Source organism: Trypanosoma rangeli (genome assembly GCF_003719475.1).
Source record: "Trypanosoma rangeli strain AM80 chromosome Unknown Tra_15.4_contig_00020, whole genome shotgun sequence".
Taxonomy (NCBI): domain Eukaryota; phylum Euglenozoa; class Kinetoplastea; order Trypanosomatida; family Trypanosomatidae; genus Trypanosoma; species Trypanosoma rangeli.
In genome coordinates, this window is record NW_021705764.1 from 24,584 (window position 1) to 50,039 (window position 25,456).

General features: G+C 50.5%; 12 protein-coding genes across 12 annotated transcripts, besides 15 other annotated features; all 12 read right to left on the minus strand.

Moving 5' to 3' along the window:
* The first annotated feature begins 237 nt into the window (after positions 1-237).
* Positions 238-296: a microsatellite.
* Positions 297-372: 76 nt separating this feature from the next.
* Positions 373-2,466, minus strand: TraAM80_01030 (putative protein kintoun-like; the record flags this gene model as incomplete). Its single annotated transcript, XM_029378086.1, has 1 exon — positions 373-2,466. One exon carries the CDS (start codon positions 2,464-2,466, stop codon positions 373-375), a length of 2,094 nt encoding a protein of 697 aa, XP_029242052.1.
* Positions 2,467-2,588: 122 nt separating this feature from the next.
* Positions 2,589-2,613: a microsatellite.
* Positions 2,614-2,999: 386 nt separating this feature from the next.
* Positions 3,000-3,031: a microsatellite.
* Positions 3,032-3,473: 442 nt separating this feature from the next.
* Positions 3,474-6,557, minus strand: TraAM80_01031 (uncharacterized protein; the record flags this gene model as incomplete). Its single annotated transcript, XM_029378087.1, has 1 exon — positions 3,474-6,557. The coding sequence occupies one exon, from the start codon at positions 6,555-6,557 to the stop codon at positions 3,474-3,476; it is 3,084 nt and encodes a 1,027-aa protein (XP_029242053.1).
* A 156-nt stretch (positions 6,558-6,713) lies between these two features.
* Positions 6,714-6,823: a sequence feature (A-rich).
* Positions 6,824-6,962: 139 nt separating this feature from the next.
* Positions 6,963-8,342, minus strand: TraAM80_01032 (uncharacterized protein; the record flags this gene model as incomplete). The annotated part of the gene is made up of 1 exon (XM_029378088.1): positions 6,963-8,342. One exon carries the CDS (start codon positions 8,340-8,342, stop codon positions 6,963-6,965), a length of 1,380 nt encoding a protein of 459 aa, XP_029242054.1.
* Positions 8,343-8,644: 302 nt separating this feature from the next.
* Positions 8,645-8,669: a microsatellite.
* Positions 8,670-9,585: 916 nt separating this feature from the next.
* Positions 9,586-10,005, minus strand: TraAM80_01033 (uncharacterized protein; the record flags this gene model as incomplete). Its single annotated transcript, XM_029378089.1, has 1 exon — positions 9,586-10,005. The coding sequence occupies one exon, from the start codon at positions 10,003-10,005 to the stop codon at positions 9,586-9,588; it is 420 nt and encodes a 139-aa protein (XP_029242055.1).
* A 159-nt stretch (positions 10,006-10,164) lies between these two features.
* Positions 10,165-10,704, minus strand: TraAM80_01034 (acid--amino-acid ligase; the record flags this gene model as incomplete). The annotated part of the gene is made up of 1 exon (XM_029378090.1): positions 10,165-10,704. One exon carries the CDS (start codon positions 10,702-10,704, stop codon positions 10,165-10,167), a length of 540 nt encoding a protein of 179 aa, XP_029242056.1.
* A 122-nt stretch (positions 10,705-10,826) lies between these two features.
* Positions 10,827-10,870: a microsatellite.
* Positions 10,871-10,933: 63 nt separating this feature from the next.
* TraAM80_01035 (uncharacterized protein) lies at positions 10,934-11,287 on the minus strand (the record flags this gene model as incomplete). Its single annotated transcript, XM_029378091.1, has 1 exon — positions 10,934-11,287. One exon carries the CDS (start codon positions 11,285-11,287, stop codon positions 10,934-10,936), a length of 354 nt encoding a protein of 117 aa, XP_029242057.1.
* Positions 11,288-12,207: 920 nt separating this feature from the next.
* Positions 12,208-12,243: a sequence feature (A-rich).
* Positions 12,244-12,257: 14 nt separating this feature from the next.
* Positions 12,258-12,289: a microsatellite.
* A 21-nt stretch (positions 12,290-12,310) lies between these two features.
* Positions 12,311-12,335: a microsatellite.
* Positions 12,336-12,345: 10 nt separating this feature from the next.
* Positions 12,346-12,380: a microsatellite.
* Positions 12,381-12,658: 278 nt separating this feature from the next.
* Positions 12,659-12,686: a microsatellite.
* Positions 12,686-12,754: a microsatellite.
* A 431-nt stretch (positions 12,755-13,185) lies between these two features.
* Positions 13,186-15,753, minus strand: TraAM80_01036 (uncharacterized protein; the record flags this gene model as incomplete). Its single annotated transcript, XM_029378092.1, has 1 exon — positions 13,186-15,753. One exon carries the CDS (start codon positions 15,751-15,753, stop codon positions 13,186-13,188), a length of 2,568 nt encoding a protein of 855 aa, XP_029242058.1.
* Positions 15,754-15,973: 220 nt separating this feature from the next.
* On the minus strand, positions 15,974-16,567 carry TraAM80_01037 (uncharacterized protein; the record flags this gene model as incomplete). Its single annotated transcript, XM_029378093.1, has 1 exon — positions 15,974-16,567. One exon carries the CDS (start codon positions 16,565-16,567, stop codon positions 15,974-15,976), a length of 594 nt encoding a protein of 197 aa, XP_029242059.1.
* A 167-nt stretch (positions 16,568-16,734) lies between these two features.
* TraAM80_01038 (uncharacterized protein) lies at positions 16,735-19,650 on the minus strand (the record flags this gene model as incomplete). The annotated part of the gene is made up of 1 exon (XM_029378094.1): positions 16,735-19,650. One exon carries the CDS (start codon positions 19,648-19,650, stop codon positions 16,735-16,737), a length of 2,916 nt encoding a protein of 971 aa, XP_029242060.1.
* Positions 19,651-19,670: 20 nt separating this feature from the next.
* Positions 19,671-19,708: a microsatellite.
* Positions 19,709-19,805: 97 nt separating this feature from the next.
* Positions 19,806-19,865: a sequence feature (GA-rich).
* A 137-nt stretch (positions 19,866-20,002) lies between these two features.
* On the minus strand, positions 20,003-23,599 carry TraAM80_01039 (uncharacterized protein; the record flags this gene model as incomplete). Its single annotated transcript, XM_029378095.1, has 1 exon — positions 20,003-23,599. The coding sequence occupies one exon, from the start codon at positions 23,597-23,599 to the stop codon at positions 20,003-20,005; it is 3,597 nt and encodes a 1,198-aa protein (XP_029242061.1).
* On the minus strand, positions 23,599-24,054 carry TraAM80_01040 (uncharacterized protein; the record flags this gene model as incomplete). Its single annotated transcript, XM_029378096.1, has 1 exon — positions 23,599-24,054. One exon carries the CDS (start codon positions 24,052-24,054, stop codon positions 23,599-23,601), a length of 456 nt encoding a protein of 151 aa, XP_029242062.1.
* Positions 24,055-24,677: 623 nt separating this feature from the next.
* Positions 24,678-24,705: a microsatellite.
* An 86-nt stretch (positions 24,706-24,791) lies between these two features.
* Positions 24,792-25,322, minus strand: TraAM80_01041 (uncharacterized protein; the record flags this gene model as incomplete). The annotated part of the gene is made up of 1 exon (XM_029378097.1): positions 24,792-25,322. The coding sequence occupies one exon, from the start codon at positions 25,320-25,322 to the stop codon at positions 24,792-24,794; it is 531 nt and encodes a 176-aa protein (XP_029242063.1).
* Positions 25,323-25,456: the final 134 nt, after the last annotated feature.

Genomic DNA, 25,456 nt, shown 5'->3' on the forward strand with positions numbered 1-25,456 from the left:
CGACTAAAAAAGAAGAAAAAAAAACTCACTTCTTTGTTGACTTTTTCTTTCACCATCATCACCACCTCCTTCCATTCGTTTTGCTTCACAGAGCTATCTACATTCCCATTTTGCTTTTACTTTGCGTATTCTCTGCTGTTGGTGTTGCGAGGCTCGCAGAGCCTCACCCCACGCCCCCACGCCTGCACTCCGCATATCAAAAAAAGAAGGCAGGCGTCTCTCACAGATGCATGATGAAAAAACAACAACAAACAGAAGAATAAAACACACGCACAACAACAACAAAAGGGACAACACATTGCAACATTACCCTCTCGCTATGCAAGCCCAAGCGCATGACAGCCAACATGTTGTTCTCTTGGATGAGTGTGCTTAATCTACTGTGAAGATGTGTCTATTACGAAGCGGGAGCTCAGTCATACGCTCCCCAAGCTTCACTGCCAACTCTTCCTGTCGCCTAGCAGCTTCGGCCCGCTTCCTCAAACGCTCCGCCTCACGGCGTGCTTCACGATCAGCCATAAATGCCTTCTCTCGCTCCTCATCTTCCCTGGCCTCAATGCGTCGGTGCATGTCGTTTTTCCATGATTCCTGCCTTTGCTGCAGCAACTCAAGGTCCGCGGCGTTCTTCGCGAAGTTCGTGCCATCTTCAACACCCACCGGAGCATCAACATCTGTCGCCATCAACGGCACTGTGGGCGCGGGTAGTGGAACCAGAGGTGGTTCCGCCGATGCAACAGACTCCGTGTCTGCCTCTCGTTGGGTTTCCTGCTTAGCGTCTTCGAAGACCCTTTCATCGGGGATTTTCTCATGTTCCTTCTCCTGCAGAGTGTCCTCTGTTTTGTCAACGCATACCTCTAGCTGATCGGATTTCGTGGCGGCTCTTTCCCGCTCACGTCTAGCTGCCTGTACCTTCTCCATCATGAGTCGTACCCGATCTTGATCCCCGATGGAGGAAACCTGCGGAACAAACAGCGTCTCCTCTGATGACTCCGCCGCCGGGGGGCAAGCCAATTCCGGCGAAACAGCACGTTCTGTGGACGTCTCATTGTTGTCGGCAAAACCCGCGGTAGCAGGGCCCGGAACGGAGGCAACAGCATGTTCACCGGTCATCTCCTTTGTGTCCTTCACCTCTGAAACGGATGGTTCTCTTGCGGCACCCAATTCCTGCCGCATATCCTCCGCTGTGAGTCCTGTTGGCGCTGGGGGCACGACGCGCAGCACTAACGTGAGCAACGCCTTTTTTCTCTCGAACTTTGCCTCCAACGGCGTCGACTCGACCGAGAAGGGAAGTGTCAGCGTCCCATAATAAGGATGTGTGGAAGCTTTTGCAATGGTGACGTATGCGCTTTCCACCTCAATGTTAAGCTCTGACGCGGACCGCACGCCTGTAAACTCCATTTTGACGACGAGAGTCTCAGGAACACCGATGCGCCGGTCCACAATTTTCCATCCCCAGGTCTCGGAGAGGTCAATATGCCCCCGGTGAGCAACGGTGCAGTGAGGAAGATGCTCCTTCTTCACTATTTTATCACTAGATACTCTTCCTGCTCCTACCATAGAGGTTCCAGCCGCTTTTGTCGCGGACTGCATTCCACCAGTTTCTCTATCCTTTTTACCAGGCGCGGGCTTCCTGTTCCCATCCGTGGCAGGCGAGGGGGGTAGTATTTTTGTCGGTTGCGTCAACACCGGCTCATTCATTGCAGCTGCAAATGGCGACTTACCCTTTTCTCGGCTAATCGTCTGATTCTGTGGGGTTCCCACGGCTCGGATGCGGCTCGACAAACGACGAAACTCAAACCCATGGCTATCACCATAGCCGCTGTTAATGTGTTCTACGGCAATGTTCACAAGAAAACAACAGAAGCGATCGCTACGATCCGCTAACTGTAGTGTATCAGGATGAAATACGGCATCATAGACGACGACAGGGCTCACCACATCCTCATCCTCCTTAGGTTGTTTCTCTCCTGACTTTGCTGACGTCGTAACGTCCTCGGAGAAAAACTCGGTTCTCGGCCTTGACACAGAAACAGGCACGAGCCAATTGCTCTTTTCATTATCCCCCGTTGACTGCTCAGAAAAGGGGTCAATTTTCGAGCTACTGCACATATTCACATAAACCCTGGAGGCTCGTTTATTCTTCTTGTCCCCCACTTTGAGGGAGGAGTGTGTCACTCGGTATGACGTTGCGGGTTCCAGCAGCTCCACCACAAACCCCGGTGTGGGGAAGACGAAGTCAAAGCTGTGGTCGCCGCCCGCCTTTGCCTCGCGTTCCACCTGCTGCAAATAGGCCTCCTCTTCGCGGCGCGTCTCGGGGTCTTCCATGGACTTTACGTAATCCTGGAAAAGCTCCACAAACTTGGGATCCTTCATTTTCTCCTGAATAGTGCGCAGCTCCTCGGGGGTTGGGGTAAACTTCTCCTCCTGCGCGCCCCTGCTAGACAGGTTAATCGTCTCTAGCGGCATCCTCCCGCTGCCCACGCCGATGGTGTTCGCTCCGTCACTATCTCTCTCCACTGCAAGAGACAAAAACAAATGTTGCTTAAGAAAAGACCACTACCGTGAAAACACAGTAATGTTTTTTTACTAAAAAAAAAAAAAAAAGAGAATAAAGCAATCGTTTACCAAACGCACAAAGGGCAGGACACGAAACCGGCTTCTATGGCAGTGCACATGTGAACGCACATACTTCGTAGCTTCCGAGGCGGGGCACTGTACATACTACCACAACAAGCACACACAAAAAAAGGGGGCAGGCCGTGGCGGTCTCATAAACATCGTTCCCCAACCACACACTCTAGGTTAATGGGCCCCCCACCCCCCACCTCCCATTAAAAAAAAAGGACAATTTGGAAAATCATGCTTTCTTCAGTTCCTTCTTTTTTTCCCCCGACTTGCAAGCCATATAACGTAAAAAACTACTCATTACGATATAGTCCCACAAAACTGCTCAACGACATTGTACAAGCAAACAATGACCCCAACGTTAAACTGGACAAAATAACAATAATAATAATAATAATAATAATAACAATCAAAAAAAAAATAATAGGGAGAGGAACAGTAGGTCTCAAGGGCAATTCCTAAGACACTAGACGTTGCAGTTTGTTTTGATTGCCCGCCACATCAAAATGCATGCTTTTTAGGTGGACCACTTTTATAGTTTGTTTTGCTTTTGATTCTTCTTACAATGTGACGGCTCCCCGCCACCTCTTTTGTACGGCGGGCAAGAGCTCCTCATCCTGATAAGTATCCCCCACCAAACGTTCATCATATAATACACCCAGTATATAAAAAGTGGCATAGATAACCTACACTCAGCCATCAAAAGCTGCGTCAGGTGATACGTCAGATTGGGTATTTAAGAAGGAAATATGCCGAGACTCTTGCCCCACCTGCCGAGTCACTGGGGGGCCAAAGCCTGGCATTTCTTTATGATGTCACCAGTAACGTCATGATAGGCATCATATTCCTCAGGTTCTTGCTGGTCTGCATCGTCGGAATCGCGGAGGCGTTCGAGGAATTAACGAGGCTACACACGATGCCTCCAGCTCCGTCCTTGTTGGCCTGCTCGTACGGGAGCGAGCACCATGCCCCTGCTGAGTTGCATAATTATGGGCCGGACCCGCCACGCGCGCCCCGGAGACCCCATTTCGGGCCTTTGTCACTGGGCTCTCCGGGAGTTGGGCCTGATTATTATCTTCATCGTGTGATAGTTGCTTACTCTCACGTTGGTCTGGCCTTAGCCTGTCTACGAGTCCAAGTGAGAGACGCGACTTGGACAACTTGCTCCAAACGTCGTCATCTACTCGCAGAAAACCTTTTCGAACTCCTCTCTGTGTGATATGAGAGGCACAAGAAGAATGGTCAGGACCGGGATGAGATGAGGGAAGGCGTACCTGCGTTGCCTTCCCAGTGGTGTCACCCTTTGAAGATCTCACTCCCACCGCGTTGTCCAAAACATTTTTCACTCTCTTTTGCCCCACCATATCATTTTCTATTTCCCGTTCTTCGTCCGTTCCATGGTTACAAAATGCCCGTTTCTGGGCCGCGACGCCAGGACACAGTCCCAGCTTCCCAGTCGGCAGCATCTGTTGTACTCTTGGACCCTGCCTGAGCCGCTCCTTCGTCAACGCACTCTTACGTTTTTTGCAATCCCGTGCACCTGACAAACCTTGTCTAGAGTCCAAGAGCACTGGAGAAGTCCCCATCAGTGATCGATACGCCAATAATTCCTCGTAGGCTTTGACACTGGTGCTTGTCGAGCGTTGTGCATGATCCCTCTGCGTTGGTGCGATGCTAGGGTAACGTAGGGAAGCGTGTGAACTACGCCGCCTACGGCGTGCCACATGCTCCAGGCAATTTGAAGACCTTTGAAGTTGGTGCTTCCCACCATCATGGTGCCAATTCCTGGTTAATGTGCAAGAGCGGTGCCACGACTTTTTTGGATCTGTCTTACTTACTGGAGCATTTCCACACTTTGGCAACAACACCAAAGGTATGGGAGTTGCATCCTCTTTGGAGAAAACAAAGGGGCGGATTGTCTTAAAGCAGGAACAGTGTTTGTTGACTATCCATTTTGAAATGTCGCTGCTACTCATCCCCTTATGAAGTACCTCCTCACTTAAATGAGACCGTTCACCCGTCAAACCAAAACACTCCTCACCTTTTTGTGTGCATTCATCAGTTGATTCAATGATTTTGCTCAGTCTCATTGGAGTCTTATTTTCCACAACGAAATCGGCGTTCTCCGTTTCGCCCTCGCTGTAGGAAGTAAGACTTGTAAAATCACTCTTCCCCTCCTCAAGCGTCTTCAAACCTATTTTTGGTAGAGTACGTTTTGGACATGTAGACTCGAATAGCGAATTCGGCGTCAGAATCCCGTTCCCTCTGTTCAAAAACGTCCTCACTGTGCTTTGCGTCCGTTGCATAGGGGAAGGACCGGTTGTAACCCCCTCCTCGAAAAGAAAATCCCCAAAACAGTGGGTCATGGTCGAAGAAACCAGTGACGAAAACGACTTAGAACCTTCAGCGCTCAAATCATCTTCGACGTCGGGGGTAAGCAATGGCATCCCCGAAACGCTGCAGTAGGTGTCATACGAGGTGCAGACACGAGACACGTCTCTCAGCGGCATTTCACTGCTCTCCATAAACCTATTATTGGACGCCCACATCCTCTTCAGCTGCCGCCGCTCCGCATTCCCGTTCGGGCCAGAGAAGGCTGGCAAAACAAGTCCCCAAGCGGGTGCAGCGTTGAATCCCGCCGGCACTGTAGAACGTGGCACCCCATCGCTTTCCATGCACCACCCATAAACAACCGTATTTTCCACCGCATACAAAGTAATGGAATCTTGTCTTGGTGTATTCCGCAGCATGACGCCAACAGCACGGGTCCTATTGGTAGGCTTCACCGCAATTGGCAAACCTATGATACAGCGAGACATTGTCGCTGCACTTTGCTCTCTCAGCAACACGTGGCAAAGTCCACTTTTTTTCATAGTCTCACGGGCGTTGAAAGAAAGGGGAAAGTTGGGGGCGTCAGTTGACTCCTTTCGCTCCAATGGGTTTTCAGCGTTGCTCCAAAACAGCTCACATAGGTTCAACGAGATGTAGGACTTATCGCGTGCCACCACAGTACACCTACCAGTTGACTCTGAACTCGCAGGAGCCCTGGACAAGAAAAGGCACCCGTGAGCCAAGCAGCATCCATACTGTGAGAGGAAGAGGATGCTCCGTCCATTATGCACCAGTTTAAGAGAGGAATCACGGATCTCGAGAGTTCCCTTTTCTTTGACCCACAAACCAGCGCCGTTATGCTTAAAAACACAACGGAAGACGCTTGCGCGACTACTTCCCCCCACAATAAGACCGTGACCGCCACAGCGAGCAACAGACATGTAATCCGCCTCCAGTGTGGCACTACCAGACAATGCCAGTGCAGTCGACTCCGCACCCAGGCCAGTAAAACTACTTTTTGAAATATGCACACGTGTGTGACCCGATGCTTTCATGGCAGGCACCTCATGATCACCCACAACTCTCCCGACTCCGCAACGATACTCAAAAGAACACCCTGAAAAAGTGCAAGCCCCGTTCAGTGCAAGATGAACACATGCAAACGCTGACGGTACTGACGCCTCTACCACACCACTGGAACATGCAGAAGTCCCAAAAAGACAATGCGAAAAGAAGACCGGACCTCTTCCCACTACGTCGACACGGTTCATAAACCAGACCCCGTGAAACCCAAGGGGAGCGAAGGAAGTAATCTTGAGCGGCTGAAAAAAGATTGCCTTGGGGATGTCTCTACCTTTTTTGACACATCTATAACCCCCAAAACCCGCTGTCGCTGAAGCGGTTGCATCCTTCAAGAGAGGTGCAGCAATGATTAAGCATGAATCTGTATTTTCGATATGAGGGCAGCTTATATACCCAGAGACAGACAAAGTCGAAGGATGGCCACCCGGAAGCTGTTGTGCCGCAGTCAGAAACGAGTCAGGCGTTACATCAGTTGCTGGCCACTTTAAGGTTTCACGCATAAATGCCGAGAGTTCCATCTACAAGAGCGACGGCCCTCGCGATGCAGCTGTGGCGTGTTCCCTGTCACCGCGTCCCACTTCTTTTCTTACCGGAGAGTTGGGGGCAGTGCTAACTAAAGGCAACGCTCAAATCACCAGAGAAGGTTCGTTGTTGTTGTTGTTTTTTTATGGCACAAAAAAATGAAAAAAAAAAAAAAAAAGTTAAAATGAAAAGTGTAAAAAGCAACAAATAATAATAATAATAAACAAACAAACAATGGAACCACAAAAAAACAAAAAGAAAACGTGACACACATGATACACACGCATGTCTTTTTTTTTTTATTGTTGTGAATGCTGGCAACCACCAGCATTGCAATTCCCCAGCCAAGAGTGCCCTCTCCTCCTTCACACCGCCTTTCGGGTGCATGTTTTGTCCTTCAATTAATGTCGTGTTTTTCCAGCGTTTACTTCAAACGCACCGGATGGAAAGTGATGATGCCGAAGATTTACCCGACGTTCTGCCACAATCGCGGCGACTTCCTTTAAGTCTGTAGAAGAATACGGGGAATCTCCCTCCGGAATAAAACCCCACTGCAGCTGCCACGCAGCTCGACCTTCTGGAGAGGTTACAGACATGCCACCACCACCACCTCCTCCACTCTTCGAGCTATGAGGATTCGGGTGAATTGTAGGAGACGCGTAGCAGAGCGTAAGCTCCTCCCCTTCCTGTATCTCGCGAATGCTAAAGGTATGCAGAAACGGTTCGTACAACAAATCAAAAGGAACACCAGCCAAAAGATTGTCAAAAACGTCGATTCCGCAAAAACTCTCTTCTGTTGCCATTGTGTAGTAACAATTCGGTTCCGGGTCGTGATTGAGTTTATCCACCAACGGAATTAGGGTTGCAGCGCCAGCACGCCGCGACAGCACCAAACTCACCCACCAGGCATACTCCTCTTTGGACAAGCGCTGACGCAAATAGGAGCTCAACGGCAAACCCTGCATCTCATCATGAAAATATTCCCACAACTCAAGTGCAGGGCTCTTGCTACTCTGCTTGGAACTATTCTTCGCCTCCCCCAAGGAAGTCGTTGTCTTGCCCATTTTTAATATCTGCGTTATCTCCTCACGTTCCAAAAAAGGTAGATTGTTGCTCGGTATCACAGACTTCTTCAGGTAATTCACATAACCTGAATGGGAGGGGCGCCAATCCTTCCCTGTGACCTCGTCCCCCGCCACCACCAACTGTCCCACCAATTCCTCTACATACATAAAAAAGGACGTGATAGGATCACTGGCAGGCGGCGGATGCGCAAACATGAGAGCTTCCACAGGTAAACTAAGAAGATACATGCCAGGCGGTATACGCTGCGTGGCCAAAAAAGAACTTCCACATACCCCACTCCTTCCTCTCAAAGTCGCCAATGTGAGAAATGGTGAGACCACTGCCTTCAAATCCTCAATAGCACTCTGAACAAACAAGACGTCATGCACGTTAGTTGGAAGTGCAGGAGACGCACCGCGTTGTGGGAGGGAATGTTCCCCACCCCACCAACGTCGTCGTGCGGCTTCCGTCAAACCGCTGCGCCAGCGACGCAACGCAGAGGTCCCCATACCAAGCTCACGACAAAAAAAGTCTGCCGCAGCTTCACCATCTTCTGTAGTAAAAACTCTCAGTGGGGGGGACAAGTGAGACGAAGCTCCCTGGTCCTTCTCCAAAACGCCGGTTCCCACGCCAGCAGCATCTCTGTAGATCTGAGCAATCACTGGCAATGAACAGTGTAGATTACGAAGCAGAAGCGACGGGGCGGAGTGAGACATCCCTCACCTCATCACTCTAATACACAGCAAGCCGTACTTCTCTCGCCCTGCGGTGCTCACCTAACGCAGACTCAAACAAGCTGTCCCTAATCAAAGAAAGCCCAACAAATGAAATTACCAACCTGCAAAGACAATAAAATGAATAGAAACGTCGGGCAGAAGAGGATCAGATAATACGAAACACACAAAAATAGGGAGGGGGTGAATTTGGAACTGTGGTACGCGCCTTCCTATAATTCAATAGTCAAAAATTACGGCAAGAGAAAGGGGGTAAAAAATCCAAAACTATATAACCTAAAAACTATATATATATATATATATATATATTTATCGTAGTATGGCAGACCCCAAAAAATCAGAATAACATGTAACTGGACCTGAGCCACAAAATCATTGTTGTTGCTCTCTTTCAGGTAGACCATTGGCCCAGCAGGGGTGGCGGGCCCATCTTCTTTCTTGGCTGGCGACGTCGTGGCCATAATAGCATTGGTGGTAGCAGTCGTAGTAGCCCCAGGATCATCCTTCGCTTCACAAATGCCAAGACCCGCTTGGATGCAGCAATACGCCAAAAGCCATTCCAGAGGCTCCAACCTGTCCGTGTCTTTCTTGTGTGACTTCCGGTTGCCGGAGCAACGGTCCACAGAGGCCAATTACACAGCCATAGAATGACAGAGCTTCAGTGGTCCCACTTTACCCTGAACAAGTTGCATAGAGGTATACAGTATGCGTGTGTAAACAGTATTCAAGAACGATAACCGCGTCCCATTTTCCGCTGCCCCGGCGTCCTGTAGTGACACGCACCGTTGTCCAAGGCCTCTCAGTGCGAACGGAAAAAAGTAAAAAAAAAAACAGTGCCCATTCCTCCTTGAAGAGCGGTGTGTAGGTCGTAGACGCGTCAGGGTTGTGGTAAACCTGAGTGACACAAAGTTTGAGGTAGTTTTGTGTCATCTGCGGCAGCATCATCTGCAGTTTTGCCTGTGGCGAAAAGAACATACACGGTGAAACAAGGGTCGAAGCAATAACAAACTTTCCCTTACCGCACAAACAATGTGATTCAAATGCCTTGTCACTTAAAATTAAGCGTGAAAGAACAACAGCATCCTTTGGTATAAACGCATGCGTCGAGAAAGGGGGATAATGCACTTCACACAACATTCCCGAGTAAGCCCCTGTCCGTCGCTCTGTATTTAACGACGTCACACAGAACAATGGAGCTGGAGTATATCCAAGAGAAATGCGCCTGTCAGAGATATCTTCCGTGGAATGAAAAACCGTGTCGACAAGTCCCAGTTCTGGAAATGTCTTTCCTGAAAGAGCCCACAACTGAGCAGTCGCAACGAACCCAAATACCTCTTTGTGGGGTCAATTTACTCCAATCACTTTGCCCCCTACTCGCGTGCCCAGCAGGCAGTCGCATTTGTAGCAGATGCCCTCCAATAGCCCTGAAAAACGGGTCACAAATGGCGCACCAATCCCCGGCCTCGTAGTACTGAACCAACCCACCACACGACACGCCCTGCTTTTCTTCATGATTCAGAGTTCCATCTGTCTGCGTTTTCTCCTCCGTCTGATGAGCATAGCCAGTGCTGGCGAGAACCAGGAAGGGACCATTTACCATCTCCAGTGTGGTTTGCTTGGAAATCACAACGTTGGTATTACTCATAAGAAATGCAGGCGCCCACTTCCCACACGCCAGCCACGCCTCCACAATACTGCTGATGTACGGTTCCCAACCAAGGGCGCCTCAAGGCGCCGCAAACTCCTCCGCACCAAAAAAGTTCGGCAATTTGAACACAACCCTATGAATATGCAACTCTGGACGTCATACGTTACGTTTTGTGTTCATCGTTTTTGTCACAGCACCAGTTGCAGCAAAACCACATATTAAAAACAAACGAAGGGTAATGGATTGGCCACTCCCAGACACCATCACCGTGGTCAGTGGCAAAAACACTGTGGAATACATGAGCAGTGGAACGAAGGGGTATTGCAAGGTGAAAACGACCACAACGTGGACCACGTGCCCTGCAAGCAGGCCGTCACAAGAGGAAACATGCACACTCCACCTGGCAACTGTGTTTTTATCACCTTTAGTGTGACATTTAAAATATGAGTTACTGCCCTGTTTAGGATGCACCTGGGGATTAATGACCGTGACGTGTGGAATCGGGTATTGCAAAATGTACTGAAGCTCCCTTTGTTTGTTTGTTTTGTTTACTCTGTGAGGGCCTGTGGCGATCCGCACCTCTGTCTCTTCAGCATTCGTAATTCCCTCACTGTCCTCAAAAATCCTGCCCTTGTAGAAAATCGATAGGTGCAACTGAATAGGCCCGACTTCTTCCTGCGTTGAATGCGCCAGCATGCCCAACACTCTTGACTTCGCCGATTTCACGCGACTTTGCGTTGGAAACAAGAGAAGTGGGTTCACCTCCGGATTGGGCCAAAGTCAGACTTTTCCCCCTCTTATTCCCAATATTCTTTCTATGCTGTTGCTGCTGCTGCTGTTGTTTTACTGCAGCTTCGGCTGCGTACCCCTCCCTCAATCAAAAAAATGCGTCTCGAGCTGGAGGCGCAAGACATTCCCGAATAACTCAAGCTTGGAGCGACCCACAAAAGTATTTGGTGGCGTGCTCCCGCTCACTATCGCTGCCGGTACTTGCCCCAACGTCGTGACTAATCTCTAAGGAGGCACCGATAGCACTCATACTAGTAGATGCAGATATACTGCTAAGACTAAAAAGAGCAGAAGCCGCATGGATCTCTGCTTCGCGTTTGAGTATATGCTGAATGAGTGTAGCTTGTCCGTCAACGTTAGCCACCGTCTCATGCACGAGTAAACCCGGATTGCCCTCCTCTAGTACCACGGAGTCGGTTTGCACCGAGACGAGCATGTTGGCACGTGGCGCTGGTGTTTCAGTTTGCGGTTCAACGAACTCCTGCGCCATAAATTCATAGGGCGCAGTTCCACCGATCACAAGAGGGTCAGTGCGGAGACTTACTACCTCCTTTTTTTTAGCCCTCTTTTCCGCAGCGGCGAGTGAAAAAAAGGTTTTCCTCCGCCTCTCACCTCTCGCCTTCCGTTATCTCTGCCACGTTTTGCAAAAGAAATTCCGTCGCCCACCCCTCCATCCCCTTCCCACGAGACCTGAAAAAGGTTAGCGTGCGACGAACCTCCGGAAGCGGCGTCAGCGACTTCTTGTTCGCTTCCAGCTACCACGGCGGCGTCTGATGTGAGTGTTTTGTCTGGGTCAAGCCCTTCATCAGGTGCAGCACGTCCCGCGTTAGACGCCTTCACCAAGTGTGAAGGAGGCAGGCGACGCTACTTCAGATGCCCCAAATCCTCAAGCCAAAGTGGGTACATCTCAACCTGCCGGCTCTGTGCCTCACTGAGTACCCTCAGGTAACCATGCATGCGTTGTTCAACGATGGGCTTCGCACAATCAGTACGACGGCGTAGCGGGCGCATTCGCTCTGACACTCCGGCAACGCTCTTCATGTGAGGGGTGGCACTCACTGACGAATCTTCCTCCGCACAGGTGGTGAGTCCTCAGCGGAGATGGGGCCGCTCAATCATTCTGAGTCGCCTCATGCACTTTTTCCTCCCTTCCTCCCACTGCCAAACACGACACTCGAGGCACCTGTTGGTTGGCATAAAAAAGTACGCCCGCACATGGCAAACAATGAAGGAATGCGCACAGGGCACACGCCGTTTCCACACCGCGAGTAGACTAGATAAAAAGACACTGACAAAGAAATATTCAAACGGAAAAACCAAAATATTAAAAAAGCGGCGATCAATGCATATATAAAGCCGTAACAAAGATGAAAAGAATGCATATGCGTGTAAGCAGAGAGTCGTTTATGCAACAACAAAAAAAAAAAAACGGAAAAAAAACACAAAGCAGCGCTTCGAACGTGTGTGTGTGTGTGTGTGTGTGTTTTGTCTGCATCATGGAATTCAAAGTCGGGTGTGCGTGTGCGTGTGCGTGTGCGATTTTCCCCACCACCCCACCCCACGCCACCACACACACACACCCCTGACTCTCTTCTCAACGCCCGGCCACGACGAAATTCCGCCCTCACCGTCAACCAGTGGTCGGAGCAACGGAAATCCAAATGGGGGGAAGTACAAAAAAAGGCATGATACACTTCTCAACTAAAAATCCCAGAACCATCCTCGCGACGTCGACCCCGCCTACACGCAGCAAAAGAGAGAGAGAAAGAGACCAAAAAAAAAACCGCCACACACAACACAAAAATCCCCACAAGTTCATAGTACTTTTTTACTCATTAATGCCCATCACCTTTTTAAAAAGTATATATATATATATTATATATATGTATCCCTTTTTCTGTCTCTTCTTTTTTTTTTGCTTCCTTCCTTTCCTCCCTCCATCTCTCTCTCTCTCTCTTAATAGAATTCATTGGTTTGTTCATTCAGCCCATATTACTTACTTTTATAAAAAGCGCACATGGGACCTTTGCACGTCAAGAAGGTGGCATTAGCTTGATCGGTCGGCTACCACCGCTCCTCCCACCACCATCCCCTTTCTAGTCCTGCTGAAAAAAAAAAAAAGCAAAAGTGGAGGAAGTGCGGAAGAGGCGGGAGCGGGTGACCCTTGCCGCGTCAACCACACACACACAAACACTTCCACAACGGGCCCACCTCTCCTCTTTCACTCCCCTTTGGCCCCTGACACACTTTCGCCTTGCAGTCTAAACACGACAAAAATAATAGTGGCCCGCAGCTCCCCCCCACTCGCCAGCAAGCGCCACTTACCCATGCTCAGCGAACAATACACCAGAAACAAGACCAAAGACATCCTGCGCCAGTCGCCACCCACTAGTAACTGCGACCAAAGAGCACCCAGTGCTTTGCAGGGCTGGTGCAACCCTTGCAGATACATGTTTTGCCCTCGACAGACTCTGGCTGGTCAAATGGGATGCAGAGTGTCTTCGCACCCATGCTCGGGGCACGTGTATCTTCCCTAGCATCTTCGCTCTGTAGTGCCTTGGACTCCTCCGCGCTGTCCTTCTTCACCTGATCCTCACACGACATCTCGCCGCACCATGGAGCCAACACCAAAGACTTCTTGTTGAGCGCGGGTGTGAATTCGCTCCAGTCTGTCAATCTCTTCGTGTTATCCTGACGATCTTTTGCAGCCTTTGCAAACATGTTGCTGTGGATCTCGTCCATCAACGATGTCATTGCGACTGGCATCTCCTTGTCCCATGAGAGAGTACGACGGCTGCCGTCGTGGCGCAAGACGAGTGACAGCTTTGACGACGCCAACTCTCTTGGTCCAAGCTCTACACGTACTGGCACACCCTTCACCTCCCAGTGATTAAACCTCCATCCAGGGCTGTAGTTATCGCGAAGATCCGCCTTGGCACGGATTCCGCCTCGCACCAACTCCTTTTCGAGTGTCTTGCAACCCTCCAGCAGGGCTGTTCGCTCCTCGTCCTTCGTGCTCTTTGTAATCCCCACGGGAATGATGACAACCTGCACCGAGGCAACACGTGGAGGAAGCACCATACCAGAGTCGTCACCGTGAACCATAATCATGACACCAATAACGCGGGTAGAAAGACCCCACGAGTTCTGCCATGGAATAAGCGTCGAGTCATCATTCTTCTCGGGATCCTGAAAACTGATGTTAAACATCTTACCAAAATTCTGACCCAAGTTGTGGCTAGTCGCACCCTGGCAACCGCGACCCACCGCTGCAATGTACGCCTCCACAGTTGTTGTGTAGTAGCCACCGGCAAACTTCTCCTTCTCTGTCTTCTTCCCCTTCACCACTGGAACAGCCAGCAATTCCTCGTAGACCGCAGCGTAGTGGTCAAGGATTTGGAGAACCTCCTCAGAACACTCCTCCTCCGTCTGCCACGCGCAGTGACCCTCCTGCCAAAGGAACTCCCTGGTACGAATAAACGGTGTGGGATGTGAAAACTCCCAGCGGATAACGTTATTCCACATATTCAACCTCAGTGGCAGGTCACGGTGGGACCGGATCCACTTTGCATAGTAGGGGTACATGGCAGTTTCGCTTGTGGGACGAATAGCAACAGGGACCTCAAGGTCTGTGTCACCAGCCTTCGTCACCCATGCCACCTCCGGCGCAAAACCTTCCACGTGATCCTTCTCGCGCTCCAGGCAGGCTTTGGTCACAAACATAGGGAAGTAGCAATCCTCAACCCCCATACTTTCGATACGAGACCCAAGAAATTTTTTGATACGGCTCCAGATAAAGAATGCCCATGGACGAATGATGTAGCATCCTGAGACATCGTAATACTCAATCATCTCGGACTTGGTAATCACCTCAATGTACCACTGTGAAAAGTTTTCCTCACGTTTCACCATAATACCCAGTTTTGTGTCACCAGAAGCATTCACACCTGCGGTACCGGGGGTAGCTGTTACGGCCTGAGAAGCCTTTTTTGTAGGCTCCCGTTGGGACGCAGAAGTCTTGACCCTCACGGCGCCACTCGACGGCGCAGTCCCAGTGGTGGCCGTCAAAAAGTCCACCACAACAAATGGGTACCCAAGTTTTCCCAGAAAATCCACCAACTGCTTGGGTGTTATCAGACAGCTCTTGTCATTGCGGCACGGGTGTAAAACGATGGGGACAGAACTATCCATGAGTGCCTTGTCTAGCACCACCTTGATGTTCTTTGCTTCGTCGTTCACGAGTGCCAGAGGGGTAACACCCCCCTGCACAACACCCAGGTGGGTATGCAAGAGCTCCTCCGCAGCGAAGCGAAGATCCTTCAGCGACAATGCATCCTGTATCACTTTCATGCTCGTCTTGGTGGTGTGGAGTGCAGTCACAAGAACCAAATCGTCCTTCTTACTCCTCAAAAACATATTCTTGGTACCAATGCACGGTGTTCCAAAGCGATGCAACTCCTTATTTGCCTCCTCCACGGTGTGCTTCTCCCCATGTGAGATGGTAGGCAGCTCCATACCAAGAGACTGGAGAACTTTAAGCATCTCCGACTCGCCCCTGCAATCACTCGCCGACATCGTTCTGGTAGGCTTCGTTACCTGCTCTGTAGAAAGAGAAGAATAAAAGGAGAGGCCGGAGGAAACATCGGCACCAGATACAGCTGCCTCATAACAGCGGCGGTAAATCCATCTTGCTGAAGAGCATAAGACAACGTGGCTACCGACAGGAGCATTATCCAAAAGCAACGACGTCTTTCTCTGAAAGCTAAGCAGCAACGTGCACCATCGCCGCAGAGCCACTGGGAAGAGGCCCCTGCGAGTAGGCTGCATGGTCAGTGCTCTGCCTGATAGCACAACAACAAGAACAACAACAGCAATAGTAACAACACCAGAAACGGTACACCATACACCCAGGTTCACGCAAATCGTCAGAACGTCACCCTCATTCAATACAGACATATATTTTCAGATACACGGCACTATCCACTGCCAACCACCCACCCCCAATAAGCTTAATATACAAGACAAAAGAAAACTCAAGGCAGAAACAACCAAAATAAATAATGTAATAAGAGTACAACAAAAACAGTTTGAAACTTTTTGCTCCTGAAAACCCACTTCCCTCAGCGTTTTGAAAAAATGAGAAGAGATGAACGCAGAAAAAAAAAAAAATTGCACATCACCTCATAAGGGAAAACTTCGTATCGGGCCGCATGGCACGTAGTTCCTCTAGTTTGTTTTGCCCGTGATGCAGCTGCCACTCAATACGAGTGATAAACTTGCAAGGAATATCGCGATTCCTGTCAAACTCAGCACGAATGAAATCCCGCATATTTTTTCTCGTCTGTGGGTCCTCCATCCTCTGCGATGCCCTTAACATGTCACGGTATAGGTTCAAAATCTCCACCTGGACCCCACTTCGTCGCTGGGGCCGATGCTTCACACCAGATAAAGCCGCTGCAGCACCAGACCCATCTACTTTTTTTGCTGTATCCCCCTGAGCCAACGTGGAAGTTGACGCCGAGGGGGCAGATGCAGATGCAGCAGCAGCAGCCTCCGCTGTGTTCGCCTGCTGAGCTGGGAAGATGGGGTTCCAGGTGGTTTGCGTCTCCTTGGCGTACACCGCATCCCGATAAACCTTTGTCATGGTGTCAAAGGCAAAACTGTGCGCGTTTCCCCCGACGTCACGCACCTTGTGGCGGAGGAGCAAGGAGAGACGCACCATGTCTTCCCTACCACCTTTTCTCTTCTTATACTTAGCACCGAGCAACATCCACGCAAGGCAATAGCAACAACAACAGCAAATACAAACGCAGAATGGAAAGAAGACAACCTCCACATTCCTTATCTGAGGTCAGTAACAGCAAAAAAAAAAAAACATGAACAAAATGAGGCAAAAGCAGAAGCAGCACGTGTCAATGGTTATTCATACAGTTTACATTAATCGAGGCCATCGTCGTCGTCGTCGTCGTCACTATTCCTCTCCATTCCCACCTTGCAAGCCCGCTGCAGAAGAGCCTCAGGGTGAATAACACTGACATCAGCGCCCAACGACAACTCCGGCGTGAACGCCATGTTGTGAAATAATGCCGCCTCCTCCGTGAGGCTCACGAGCCTCACCACGGTCCCGCTCTCCAGCCGCAATAGCGCACTGAGGTTGGCGTCAAACGCGTCGGCTGCGACCGCTGACTGGCCGCTTTCATCGTACAGTCTTAACGGATGACGACTATGCGCCAGTGTCGTCCATGGAAGAAGATAACCTGTGTAGCGCCCACCGCGAAAAGCAGATATCATGCTAGTGGTGGCACTAACGTCAGTATCTGCTCCAGAAACAACCTCCCGCACGGCTCGTGACGAGCCCAACCAGCGCCACAAGCCACCACCGCCACCTCCAAGCAACAATAACTCCTCCAGTAGCTCCCATCGTGTGGTAATCCCACCAACAGTCTCAGCCCCAGTTTCTGAATGAAGAGTACATCTTGACAGCAACTCGGGCGCTTCGTGCCCTTCCGCCTTCGCGACATGGAATTTTGCTGCCGCTGCTGCTTCAGATGCAGCCCCTACCCTTATATCCTGAAAGGGCAAAGAGAAACCAAAGCTCGTAAACTCTGTGTATGTGCCATGTACTGTAAGTAAATCCAAGAGCGAGCGAAACACGCCACAGGTGGAGACAAATCCGACGCTTATTCCGTATTGACGTCTTCCTGCTGCATCACATGAACAGCAGCTTTGGTGAAGCAGCAGCATGGTCCAAAGCAGCCTCCATGAGGCACGATGGTCCGCTTCCACGAATGCAGAGCATGATTTTTCCTCCTCGTGACTTGAGCCCCGCAAATTTAATATGGATGAGTTTTTCATATTCTGATGCCACACAGCAAAGAAAGCAACGGCAACGGTTGTGGCAAAGTTCTCCTGCAACCAATCCATGCAATGCGATGAACGCAATACTAAGGCCTGTATCGCCACTATCCGCAAGGCCTCCATAACAGCTGTCGCATCATGACGAAAGGAATGCTGCAGAATATGACGTGCAGTAAAAAACGTGACGCGACCACCCGCGTGACGTTCAATCTCACTCAACGTGTCCGCCACATGATCGTTGTTTTCATCAACAACACCAGCAGCGGAAGACGACCACTTGGAAAGAGCATCGTAGTACCTAAAAAGGGAGGATTCCAACACGCGAAAGGCAGTATTGCGAAGGATGATGGTCACATCGTTATGCTTCGAGACAGCACCCCCTGCTTGAAGCGCAGAGCCTTCCGGTCCCTCCTCAAGAAGACTCGCTGTCTTCTCCGCCTGAACAGCCCTCACAAGACGGCGTGCAGCGTGCGAAAAAGAGTACAAAATTTGCACCTGCTCCTGCAACGGCGCACCGGGAAAGGTTGAAGGGGCAGCAGCCACTTTCAGCTTCTGCTCCGCATCGCAGAGTAACCGATCACAGAGAGCCTTCAGGGTGTGAATCCGCGGCTTGTGAGGCAGTAGAGGGAAAGGGGGAGGTGGTGCACCCCGCTGCAGCCGCTGTAACTCTCCAATGACGCTATAAATGATCGCCTTGACGCCGTCAAAGGAAAGTCTCAGAGGTGACAAAACAACCCCGTCCAAGACGACGGACACAAATTCCGATAACGGCGTAATGAGGCGAAGAGTCATAGAAGAGTCCCCAAGCTTCAGCAAGGGCTTAACTAAAAACACGGGGTTGGAAGTTGCTTCCAGAGCCCCAAACGCGTTACCACACAAAGCAGGCGGCAATAAACGCAGGAGTAGACGCCGAAACACATCGTCATCCACAACAGGGAGTGTCAGAAGGGGCTGAGATTCCCCCCAGACAGATTCATGAGAACAAGATTCATTCGCCTCACAACGTGGTGACTGGCAGAAGCGCGCATACGCCTCACGAATAATATCATTCCGCAAAATCAATGGAGTCTCACCCTGCCAAAACAAACAATCAACCAAATCGTTTCCTGCTGACACAGAATAAGAAGCATCAGCTGAGGCCTTTTCTAGAGGTAGTGCAGCAGTGTCTCCGGCAACAAGTAAGTGAAGCATCCTGTCAAGCACTTGACGCACATCCGAAGACACTTCGTGCGTTGAATCCACTGCGCCACGTAGTAAGGTGGGAGTCATGTGCTGCAGCAAAAAACTCGGCAAAGGCCTCCCAAGACGTGCGTCATGCCTGTTGCAGGCGGCATAATCATCCAGGTAGAGAGAGAGTTGCGGGAGCCAATCGCTGAGAGGAATATCAGAAATGCATACCAGCCATTCTAAAATCACAGGAAGCAGCGGTCGCACCTTTGGATGTCGCGCCACGAAAGAAAGCAGCGGCCGCAACACGCAGTTAGCCACCTTGGCAAGATCCTCTTTGGAAAGACCGCTGCGCCTAGCCCAACCGCCGCTGGCACATGTGGCCTCCGTCCACACTGCAAAGCCCAGCCCTTTTACGATTTCCGAGCCCAGTAAGGGGTGCAGCGCGCCACTGCTTCCACCCTGGCTGTCGTGTTGGTGCTGGTGATGAAGCAGAACTGTCAGGAGCGTATCCACAAGCCCAGGCATCTCCCACCACCGACTTGGTGAGTTTTCAAGTAGCCGTCGAACAGACATTGACAGCGCGTTCAACGCCAGCTTGTTCGTTGTCTCTGAGAGCCCAAGCGGCCTTGCGCCCAAAGTTCGACTGCTACCGGGCAAATTATCTTCTACGGGAAGATGAATACGTTGACAGCCGCCGCTGCTGTAGTGCGGGGCAGTAAGTCGAAGCAACTGACGGCAACACCATGCAGCACGCCTCATAAAAAATGCTTTCCCCTGCGGATCCCACAAAAAAACAAAAAAAAAGGACGAGAGCTCCGCAACCATCAACAGCAGCAGCAATCATCATATCCATATTTATATATTTATATATATATAAATATATCCCAAACACACAAAGCACTCAAAAGTCATTAAATACATATAATAAAAGTAGTATAGTAATCTATGCCATTCTTCCCTTACACTCATTGTGCAGCCACAGAAGAAGAAGAAGAGAGAGAAGAAAAAAAAAAAAGGGAGGAACAAAAGAAAAAAAAAAGTTCTAGTAACAGGCCCCATGATATCTCCAAATGGAGATGTGCATCGGTGAAAAAGATGAGAATTGTATTTCGACACACCCCTACTCATACCGCGTCCTCGTCGTCAACAGATTCACGGTTTCTTTCAAGAGAAAGCTTTACTTCCTTGACCGGAGTAAAGTAATTGGGTGAGGGAATCCGTCGTGTCTCTCTTCATCGCTCACTAGTCCCATTAGTTCGGCCTGGCGCATCCATACCTCTTGATGCTTGCGCATCATGCCTCGCTGAACCATAGAGCTACAACGATGATAACTGTCACTCGTTTCCGTTGGCAGTGAGTAGGCAGCCCCGCTCGACAACGAAAAACTTAAGGCAAGCGCTCCAGAGTTTGGGAGGGGGTGACACTGCCTCCCAGGGAGGTGCTGAGAAGAATGGAGCTGTCGTCCTTGCCCCCGTTTGTTATGCCCGGCAAATGCACCAGGGACCAAAGAAGAAGGCGACTCGTGCACCGCGCCTGATCTGTCTGCACCATGAAAGTCCTGTACCCCGTCATCGCTTGCACATGCAGCCCGTGGAGAGGAAGCAGCATGAGGCGGCACAGACACAAGGCCTGTAGAAACGTACTCCCCACGCTTCTCATCACCCAAGGGTGGCGAGGAAGTCAGACCTCGCAGAGGAGATTTTGACGCCCCCATCAAGTGTTGGAACATTTCCGGTTGCTCTTCATTGCGCAGTGACCGACGCGGCTGCTCACCTTGACGCAATTTGCACTGCAAGAGTGTGCGCAGCGCGCCTTCCTTGTCAACAAGCTCATTTTGCACACGTTTGAGTTGAGCCCGCAGGACATCAAGAGACTCTTCCTGGGTTCGCTGCCTCACCGCACCTTCTTCGCAAAGGTGTTGCAGTTGCTTCTGAATCGCAGCCTCGCGCGCTTCTGCCCGCGTCTGTTGGTCCCTGTGTGTCTGTGTCATTGCCACCAAAGTCTCCATGAACAGGGCGTGCAGCGAATCGGCAAAGATATCCGTCTGCTGCCCAACGTACAGCAAGAACCGCTTCAAATCGCGGATGTGCATCCCATGTAAAGCTTCGTCTTCTTCCCCAGTGACCTGTGCCTCTGCGGAGGGGCTGTCCCTGCTGCTTCTTGTCGGCTGTTTGAGCGAATTACCAGCCAAACTCGACCCCCCGTTCAGTTTCCAAATCGTCTCGTCACGTTCCCCAAGAAGAATCGTCAGACGCGTCTTTTCTTGTTCAGCTGAAAGTAACAACTGCTGCAGATGTCGCGTTCCCATGTTCTGGCGTCCCACTAGTTCATTCCTATCCGCGCGAACAACCTCTAGCTCTTCAATCAGCTCCGAATGCCGCCTCTGAAGTGCACTTGACCATTGCACCAACTGAGACATACGCTCCTGGGCGCGACTCACAAGGTCTGTGACAGAACTCTCATCATGGATACTAGCCTGTGGTGCCTCAAACAGCTCACTTTTGTCTGGGGGAAAATTCCACTCATTATGAGAAGTATCAAGCTGGAACTTCAGCAGCTCTTCAAGCGACTGCACCAATTGCTGAAGTTTATTGTCAACCTTCAATAACACTTCCTCCTCCACATTCGTTCCCACCAACAACTTTACTGTATCTAGTAGCTGTGACACAATCCACTCGTGGCGTGCTTCACCACAATGCATTGCCGACAGCACACCCTGCAGCCGTTGCTCTGTGTCCTTGCGCAAGGCATCACTCAACGTCGTTCCGTCTTTATTACAACCCTTGTAGCACGTCTCTGTCTTGCCACTGTCAGCAATGCTGCTCCTACCCATCATGTCTGTGTTGCAGAGCCGCATCTCCGTCTCAAGTTGCTCCAACTGTTGTTGTAACTGTTGTCCCTCCTCCAGACGCTTCGCAGAAGCATCCCTCAGCCCTACGACTTCCACCTTTAATTCTGCCAATTCAGCCTCCACAACGCAGCACCGCTCCCTAGAGGCCCGTAGTTCCTTGTCCTTTTCCTCAAGTTTTTCGGTTGTGCCGGCAAGATTGCGATGAACCTGGCGCAGGGCAGTCGCTAGCTTCTCCTGGTTGCCCCTCAACTTATTTTCCTGAGCAAGCCACTGCTCATGCTGGGCCATCTGCTGTTCTTCTTTCGCAAGAAGAGTCGTCTCTAGGTTTTCATTGCGGACAACCTGTGCGACTAATTTCCCCTTAACAGTCTCGCACTCTAACGAAAGGCTATCAAGCGTCTCCTGCATCTGTCCACACTCTTCTTCTAGTATCCACCGATTTTTCTCTTCGGTTGTCGTTGTTGACGCCACGTCCTGATTGACCACACCTGAACTGGAGAAGACGGCAAAACGGTGCCCTTCTATTTGTATTGTTACCTCCTTCGCTTCCTCGTTCGTTATTCCTTCTTTTCCCTTTCTCATTTGATGGCACACAAAGCACGTTTGTCCTGGGGCCAGTGTTTTCCTGAGGTGGATGCCATCTAAGCAACAAGGACGTGAAGAGGTCTGTGAAGTGCCCCCAGCTTCTGGGGTTGACAGCACACATGTTTGCGGCAGTGACCGTGTTGCCTTAAAGAAGCAGGCCTCACGATCATCTCCAAGGGCCACTGTCAGTTGTTTCTCTGCCAAAGCGCAACGGTGTTTCCAAAAGGCAGCCTCCTCCTCATATCTTTTTCCGCAGCCCCGATCAAGGAGAACGCTGAGAAGCATAGGCTCCTCCTCCACTTCCCCACAGTTTCGGTTATCCTCATCCAGCACCCAGTGTTTTTTACCAACACTACACACGTTAGTCTCGTGAGGTACACGCGTCTGTGGTGTCTCACTCCCTTCCCCTTCTGTCACACTGAATGATGATGATGATGATGGAGGAGGAGGAGGAGGGGGTGAAGACAGCTGGCCCTCTAGTGTTTGTTTAAACCCCTCCGAGGAAACAACAGAACTGTCCTTCCGGTATTGAGTAAGGCACCTGTCTTTTTGCATGCTGTGTTGGCTTAGGTTCATACCAGCGGGCCTGAGAGACGCTTTAAGCCCTCCACTTGGTGGGCAATCGACGTTTGTGCAATCCGCAAGCAGTCGATTGTTGCGGAAGCAGGGAGGAACTGCTGAAAACTCCGTGACTCCATCCCGCAATGGCCCCTCCACACCCTCCCCCGCTAGTGGCCCACTGCCGCTCTCACACACAGCAGCCTCATCCAAATCCTTTTGTAAGTCCATTTGAGTAGTTGTCTCCGTCTCACGCGGGTTCGCATTAAGGCCACTTGCAACAGCATCATTAAGCTTGTAGAACCATGTTGGGGAAAAGTGCCCAGAGCCCACCCCCGCTTGCGTTGCTTCCTCGTATCGTCCAGCGGCTATGCTGGGGCTGCGGGGACACCTGCTCATCATTGCGGGAGACTCCTGTCCCATCGCAATCTCCACCTCTTCCTGCGAACTCCCCATCTCACCAGCACCCAAAGCACCCTGATGCAGATGCTGTTGCTGCCGCAAAAGTGCCTCAGTATTGCACATCAGGTGTCCAGCTTTTGCGTCATCGCCCCCAACGTCAATGGCACTCCCTGACGTGGGCTCACGTTGCAGCCTAGAAGAGGACGTTGTCGGCTGCGCTGGCCCCACGAGGACAACAGACGGCGCACTGTCAGTGTTGAGCGAAGGCAAGCGGAGCTGCGGCTGCAGCGTGGGCGGCAGAGCCTCCTTTGTGAGGAGAGCGGAGGTGTAGCTATGCCGTTGAGACTCAACTGCAAGATCCGACGCTGCACCACGCATCACCCCCCACCCGCAACGCCGACGCAAAACGTCCCGCTGCTCCGCCCGAGGTGGTTGTCTAAGTGCAAAGAGGCAAAGAAGCACAAAAAGCGAAAATTCCCCAAGATACAAAAGTTCACACAAACCCACAACGCGGTGTGGCAAACGCAGATAAACAAAATGTCACTAACACGGCAGAGAAACATGGCAGCCCGCGGCGGGAGAGTGACAAAATGCAAGCCAACAGCAAACTGCACGAATACTCCACGCCCGCGCCTGCGGCTGTCCGTGCGACGCCGCAGCATTGAGATGCACAGAAAGACCACAAGGCAGACGCACTCACGCAGGACATCACCGTATAACAGATACAAAATAAAAGTAAAAATCGCTTTGAGTGGTAAACGCAAAAAAAAAAAAAATGAAAAAAAAAAGTAGAGAAAAACAATATTCGCCTGCAGTAGCGAACCATCTGCCATGTCGCATGTCACTCCTTCACAGCACAAGCTGCTTGACGACTCTCTTTCCTGCCTGTAACTAGGTTTCCTTGTGCACGAAGAAGAATCAGAGCCAACGCACTCCCCACACATGCAGACACGCATGTATCCAACAAAAAGCAGAGCTGTCTGGAAAACGCAAGTCACACACCAGCGCGGCAAACCAAACAAACAACAAAAACGCCAATCATTTACAGGAATCCCTCCTTCCTTCACTACTTTCCTTGCGCTACTGTTACTAATTCCACCAGCACCACCTCAGCGCTGCTACTTTGTTCGCTAGTTCCCATTCACACACCCCACCCACCCCACACACCGTAGAAAGAAAGACACGGTCCATACTCCTTACACCCGGCATCTTGCTTTTTTTCTACGCATTCACAGGTTTAAGTTTCAGGGTCGCAATATACACTAATAAATATTTCACCCACAGACCTATTCAAACCTATTTTCGTATCATGAAGACAGCTTGTGACTCTCATTCTCTATCTATACATGAAAAACATTTTTGGTGGTGTCAAACCTTTCATCCTTCGCTTCCCTCCCCACACCGGTGTCTCCCCCACTTCTCCTCGAAAGGTAAGCGAGTTTGACGCGCACACTGCATAAATATATATATATATATATATATATCCAGAAATGAATTTACTAATTAATATCCATCCTAATTCCTGCAGGTGCCAGAGTTGGTTTGGGTGGTACTAGTGACTGCTTCTCATCTAACCAATATTTTCTCTGGGCCTGTACCTCCAACTCCCGGCGACGCACGGCGAGCATCGCAGCCTTTCGTCGCCACCATGAAAAGTTCTCGTAGAAGAAGCGATCCTCCAGGAGAAAATCCTCTGTTTGACCTCCATTACTCCACGGAGCAACAATCGGTGCATTCGCATAAGGCCAGAAGCGGATGCCAGTTTGATCCATGAGGCACGTACGCCACTCCCACTCTTCGTCACGGCAAAAAAAAAGAGGGCTCTAGCAGGTTCTGTCATGTGGCACTTCAGGAGTGTGGCGCTCTGTTGAGGACAAAGACGTGATGATGCTTCACTCGCCTGCATAAACGAGGTGACCGTTTGGACATCCTCTTCCACACACTTGAGCGGGTTCGCGCGCCAGTAGTAGCAGTTACGACTAGAAGTAACAGCATCTTGCAGCGACAGTAGCGCCTGATACAGTGGCGCAAAGGCCCTAAGGACAGGAGCAGGAATACTGTCACGGAAAATGCCTTCCAGGGCTTGTTTAAACTGATCCATTGGATATGTCTTCTTATTCGTTTTTCTGCTGGTTTTGTATTGTTGTCGTTGGTTGCCTATTGCTTCGTTTCCCGGTGCCAAAGCCCAGACTTCCCAAAAAAAAAAAAAAAATTGCACCCTCCACTGTGATGGCG